Source organism: Bactrocera dorsalis, chromosome 2, assembly GCF_023373825.1.
Source record: "Bactrocera dorsalis isolate Fly_Bdor chromosome 2, ASM2337382v1, whole genome shotgun sequence".
NCBI lineage: Eukaryota > Metazoa > Arthropoda > Insecta > Diptera > Tephritidae > Bactrocera > Bactrocera dorsalis.
This window is the reverse complement of record NC_064304.1, coordinates 97660401-97667020: the sequence shown is the minus strand read 5'-3', so window position 1 is coordinate 97667020 and position 6620 is coordinate 97660401. Positions and strand designations below refer to the sequence as shown.

The following is a 6620-nucleotide window of genomic DNA, read 5'->3' as shown; positions in this document are numbered from 1 at the left end:
TTTGTGTAAAAAGCACATGCGTCTTCATATGCGTGTGTATGTGTGTAAATGTGCCATATCTATTGGAAGAGCTCTAGTTTTATTCGAATTTAATTCATGCTCTAAACGTTAATTTCAGGCATTGCTCGCACTTCATCTACTATGTACATACATACATACATACATATGTATGTATGTGTGTATGTATGCAGCATGTGCTTGAGATTGGTAAACAAAAAAATGGAATCTTAAAATGTAATTGTAAAAAAAAGAAATGGTTTTACATATGAAGAGACATTCTTTACTTGATTTTATTTGTTTAAAAAATTTATTTTATTATGATAGGTTATATATTGGGTAGTCGAAAAAGTCTTTTCGTATTTCTAATCAAACTTAAACTTATTTTTTTTATATTTTGGTCGGTTGGTAGACTATGCACGGCTTGGTCTCGTTTTGGTCCTCCGCTATATCAGTTGTAGTTCAGTTACGAGTTCCATGAGGAGTAGTCAGCCGTTAGGATGCGTGTTTCAATAGACTGTGAACTCACTATCGATATCTCTGCCAGTGTCACATATCGTATAGCCAGCAGATGCTTAAAGCGTAGCTTGCCCATGTGGAACAAGTGCACAAAAGAAGCTCCATACTTTTATTAAATTTAAAAAAAGTCTTAAGCCGATTTCTGAAAGAATAAACTTTCTTTTCCTACAAAATTTTCAATGGAAATTAATTTAAAAAAAAGACAATAAAAAACGTTAACTACTGCTGCTTCGAACCAATAATAACCTTCACATTTGCATTTCTTATGGCATAAAAAAATATAAAAATATCATTAACGCGATTTCGAGCGATCAGTTTATATGCCGGCTCCATGCTATAGTTGTCCGATCTGAACAATATGTTCGGAGTTTGTAGCGCTGTTATGAAAAATAATATGTGCAAAATTTCGTAAAAAGATCTTGTCAAATAAAATGCTTTTCTATACAATAATATGATCAGTCGTTTTGAATGTTGGCTATAGCTTATAGTGGTCCGATATCCGTGATTCCGACAAATAAGCAGCTTCTTTGAGAGAAAAATCGGTGTGTAAAGTTTCAGACCGATAACTCAAAAACTAGTTTTCGTAGATACAGACAGAGCGGCATACAGACGTATATTGCTAAATCGACTCAATTAGTCACACTAAATATTTATATATATTTTTTATATTGTATTTGACGTTTCATTCCGGCTGTTACAATATTAATTTAACCTGTTCAGGGCGTAGTTAGAGCCCGATCATTATTTAACAATTTCTTTTATTAACTGCCAATTTAACAGCATGTGTCATATAATGCATAATTTATTTGCTAATAAAATAGTACCTTGGATTAGCTGATACAAGAACCTTTAATTATTTCTGAACTGAAAACTGGGAACACTCTGCTGAAATATTGGCTTATTTTCTTCCAAACAGGGTGTTAAAGGAATATAAATTATTCAACTAATGGTATGTGACTCTGCTATATTATTCACGCCAAAGAACGTATATTATATATGAGAACGTACGATATTTGCACTAATTAAAGAGCGTAAAAAACGTGCGGTATTGAAAGCAGAGAACGTAAATTCTCCGTAATATACGTTCTCTGCTCGGTGTAGCTGTTGCTAATGATGAGAGATTAAACAACCAACTTTTACAGGTAAACATCAAAAGTTTTCAAAATCTCACTATTTTGTGTACAAAATCTAAGTGAAAAATAATTTTGTTTAATTTTCAGAGTTCGAACCAACTCTGGCAGTAAATGCGTTGTTCAAAGAAAGTTTCGCCAGCGTTGCACTACTGAAAATACGAATTTATCACTAGATTTTCAATTATCAATCACAAACAAAGCATGTTTGCTATACATAACAGGTCAATTGAAAAGTTCCTAGCCTAACATAGTAAAACACATTTTTTTGGCAAAACCGTTTTTTTTATTCAACACAGTTCCCTTTAAGGGTGATACGCTAATCAGAGCGATCCTCAAACTTTTTTGCTTCAAAATAGGTCTCAGTTTCGGCGATCACCTCTTCATTCGACGAAAGTTTCTTCCCAGCTAACATTCTTTTGGCATCTGAGAATAGGCAATAGTGGCTGGGGCTATGGTGAATATATGGATGCGGAATCAATTCGAAACCTAATTCATGGATATTTACCATCGTTTTTACTGACTTATAACATGGGGTACTGTCTTGGTGAAACGTCACATATTTTCTTTAAATGCGGCCGCTCCACGCTATGGAGTGGGTACATCGTGCGCAGTCCACTCGGATGACTGTCGATTAAACTTCGAAGTGAAATGATGTAGCCATGTTTCATACATTGCTAAATATCGACGCAAAGCTCGGGTTTATTGCGCTTGAACATCTCCAAACATTCAAAAGTGAGCTTGCGCGGCACCCATTTTGCACAGGGCTTTCTCATACACTAGTATTCATGAATTATATTATTTCCATGTTCAGTTAATATCTTTAGAGTGCCTGCTATCTCGATCAAATTCAATTTACAGTCATCGAAACTTATTTTGAGATCTTTGTGATGTTTTCGTCGGTAATAACCTCTATTGGGCGTGCATCGTCTTCGATGCTCATTCCACCACGTCTAAACTTAGCATACCAATCCTTGATGGTTGATTTTACTAGGGCAGTGATTTGCAAACTCGTCATCAAGACAAGTTTTTGATTAAACTATATTTTTCCCATCAAAATACAAAATTTCATCAACAGGCGAAATTCCTTTTTATCCTATAGTAGCCTTGAGCTCACTAACCATGTGTTCAGGGTTGGTTAAGGAATGACAAACCTCGTTATCAATGACAGCGAGTCACTTTGTGATAATACTAGTATAAGTGACAGGCCTTTGCACTACTGCAAAGCTGAGCTTCGGGACAACTTGGCTAGCGCTGGTTTACTATCGGTTCATACGATGTTGCATAATGCTTTTGACCCAAGATTGATCTTATCTCTTACCAGTGAGATCTTCGCCCTCAGTAAGGCTAGCCTTGCCCAAGTTGTTGTAAAATCTTAAAAAAAAATTGTATTTATTAAAATTTTTTATCGTTCAAAAAATTGTTTTCGGTAATAAAGTCTTTTAAATCTCAAAAAACATTGAATTCTTAAAAAAAAAAACGTATTTATTAAAATTTTTTATTATTCAAAAAATTTTTTTCGGAATTAAAATCTTTTAAATCTCAAAAAACATTGAATTCTTAAAAAAAAAACTGTTTTTTTATTAAAATCTTTTAATTATTAAAAAAAAATCATTAAAAAAATCTTTTAATTCTTAAAAAAAAATTTTTTTATAAAATCTCTCAACTGTTTCTTTAATAAAATCTTTTATATCTCAAAATAATTGTTTCTTTTTTTAATTTTTTAAAACTTATTAAAATTATCTTCATTAAACCTTTTAATTCTTAAAAAAAAAATTTGATAAAATTTTCTAAATCTTAAAAAAACGGTTTATTTATTAAAATATTTTAATCCTTAAAAAAAATTTTGATAAAAGTTTAAAAATCCTAAAAATGGTTTAGTAATTCAAATCTTTCAAATATCAAGACAAAAAATATATTCGTTTTTAAGAACTTTTAAGTTTCTTTATAAAATTTTTTAATTCTTTAAACAAAATCGTTACGTTTTTTAAATATTTTAAATCTTCATAAAAACTGTTCTATATTAAAAAATTTAATTTTCTTCGCCCTCAGTAAGGCTAGCCTTGCCCAAGTTGTGGGAGCTCTAAAAGGCCATTGCCCTTTCTACATACATGCTGCCGGAAGCCAGCTGCAGAAGTTGTGTGGAAGAAAACGAAGTGGAATCGTATCAACACTTCCTTCTTGAAACACAAGGGAGCTCTAGCATCCAACTGGCTGGAATAGCGAATAGAGAATATAACAGTCGTAGCTGAGAGTGTACACATAGACCGTGGAGGCTCGAATCAATGCCGTTCGCTACAGCTCGGACTGCCGTATGGCCAAGTTGTTCCATTTTTTATTTTGCGTTGAGATATTAAATTGAAAGCATACAAAATACAGTTGGTGCAAGAGCTGAAGTCGCTCGATTTTCCCCAACAAAAACGCTTCGCTCTGTGGGCTCTTTAAAGAGTTACATACTTGCAAATTAAAAAAAAAAATCAATTGAAAAACAGAAAATTTTAATTAAAAAATATTTATTTGTATACATTTGTATTAAAAAAGAAGTATTGATTCTAAGAGTAAATGAGATTTTGGTAAAAATTAAAATATTAAGAAAATTAATTTTACAAAATTAGGACTCGAATATACATACATACATATATGGTACTTATATAATAATTAACTAAAATATGAATTATAAACATTAATAATTTTATTAGAAATAGAATGTCAATTGTTTATACAAATATTTTTTTTATTTTTTGTGGTTTTTTGTTTTTAAATAAATCTCAAAGCAATTTAGCAAAACGAGCTTACAACTAGAAATTCATATAATTATATTTTGGTATGCTAGAAATATTTGTTTTTTGTTTTGGAATGCTTTAATATACAGAACTTGCTTAAAGATAACTTCAAGTTAATATTGGCTTAACAATTTTCTTTGCATATAATAATATATATACATATATTCGTCAGACTTTGAGTGAAATCCAATTTTTGTTACTTTAATTAGCAATATACATACATATGTACCTACATATTTACATAGGTACATACATATATTGAGTACAATTAGGCAAGCATACCCATTTTAGTCCATTATAAATGTGTTTAAAAAAGTATATTTTCAGTTTTTTCTTTCTTTTGTTCAAAAATTATATGCAATATTAATTTTAAATTAAAATAATGATTATTGTACCGTTTTATATTTATTTGCACGACCACTGCGCTCTTTGGAGAATTGCTTTTCACAAATTTTCGCTAAAAATCTAATAAAATTTGCCCTAAAATATAAGTACACACATACATACAATTGCTGGTCATGCTTATTGCACACATACACACCCACCCACCTACACACACACACGCATGTATATCATATATAAATGATAAAAATCCACTCTTTGGTTTCTCTTTGCTGCTAACGCCACCAATTATCGAACGCTCTCCATTTGCAGCTCCCTCACTCCGACTTCACCACAGTGCCACGTTCGTATTTACGCTCGTACTCATGCAATTCGAAGAGATTTTGTTGGTGCTGCAAATTCAGCGCAATCGATTGTGCGTGTTGCTGGTGATGATGCTGCAACTCCAGCATCAGTTCGTCATCCTCCAGTGAGGGACTGCGACTGAGCGCCACATCTTGTGTAATCAAATGCGAGTTGTGTGTGTGGTGTTGGTGTTGTTGATGATTTGGACGATGCTGTTGCTCCATTTTGATGGGTGAATCGTGCAGCGGCAACAATTCACCGAAATTCGAATGCGCCGGCGATACGGAACCTGCGGGACTTTGTGGCGCTATTGAGTGTTGCTGATGCTGTTGTTGTTGTTGTTGTTGCTGCAGGTATTGTTGGTGATAGTGCAGCGACATGTTGTCCAAGTGTGCCTGTTGTTGGTCATGTTGCAGCTGATGCTGGTGCACCAAATGTTGAAATAGTTGTTGTTGTTGCTGTTGTTGGAGCTGCTGCTGCTGCTGCTCCTGCAGTGGTGACAATTGCTGATGCAATGGCTGCTGTTGGTGATGCGTGGTTGGCGTCGTCGGTGTGGTTGGTGTAGTCGGCGTTGGTGGCATCGATACCGATGTGGAGGGGGACGAATGTGGCGGCATCAGCTGCATAAGTTGCTGTGTCATCAATTGTTGTTGCTGTTGCTGGTGCCGCGGCGATTGTGCTGCATGCTGTTGTTGCATATTCTGTAATTGTTGCGTTTGGTGAGTCTGCAGTTGTTTCTGCATAAGATTTAACGTATTGTTGTTATTATTGTTATTATTATTATTATTGTTGTTGTTATATGAACGGTTATTGTTATTCAAATGCCCGTTATGTGTCGGTGATGTATATGAGAACATTGTCGGTGAGTTTGCATGCGGCATTGGTGACATTTTCTGATTGTATGTTTGTTGTAGCTGTTGTTGTTCTTGCATTGTAGCAACATTTTCCATTTGCGTTAGTGGCGATGATGGCAACAAGGCCATAAGTGGTGATTTCGTGTCTGTCGGTGAGATGCTGCCATCATTTGTTGTTGGCGACAAACGCGCTGTGTGCGTCAAAACAGTGTTGTTGTTGTTGTTGCTTTGTGACTCCTGTTTCACTTGCATTTGTGGCGTTTGTTGCTGCAGCTGCTGTTGCTTTTGCTGTTGTTGTTGCAAGTTAGTTGTTAATTGTTTTAGTTCTGGTTGTGTTTGAGTTATTTAGGTGAATGAGCACAGTTGATTAGATGCGTGTTACCACCGAGCGCGCAAATGCAACACAGACACATAGAGACAGTGACAGAGAGTACGTTATTAGAGCGATGATCGATGGGCGATGGACGATGGACGATGTACAAGCGATGAGGCGCACATGTGAAAGAGAGGAAAAAGCAAAGGAGACAAAACAAAAACAATTAATTTTGCATGCTTTAACCAAAAAACCAATACAAGTAAAATAGAAAATGTCGTTACACTTACCGTTATTGGCAACAACGGCCGAATTGGCGTTCGCATTTGCTTTGCTG

At 34.5% G+C, this 6620-nt stretch overlaps 1 protein-coding gene across 1 annotated transcript in view; it reads right to left on the bottom strand.

Annotated features, from left to right (window-relative positions):
• Positions 1–4791: 4791 nt before the first annotated feature.
• The window catches only part of LOC125776174 (probable basic-leucine zipper transcription factor R), a 20480-nt gene continuing 18651 nt past the window's right edge, over positions 4792–6620 (bottom strand). The window contains exons 2-3 of the mRNA XM_049447074.1: positions 6574–6617; positions 4792–6296 (exon numbers count right to left, since the gene is read on the bottom strand). Coding sequence (XP_049303031.1) covers positions 5089–6296; positions 6574–6617 — 1252 coding nt within the window. The 3' untranslated portion in view covers positions 4792–5088. The remainder of the gene's footprint in view (positions 6297–6573; positions 6618–6620) is intronic.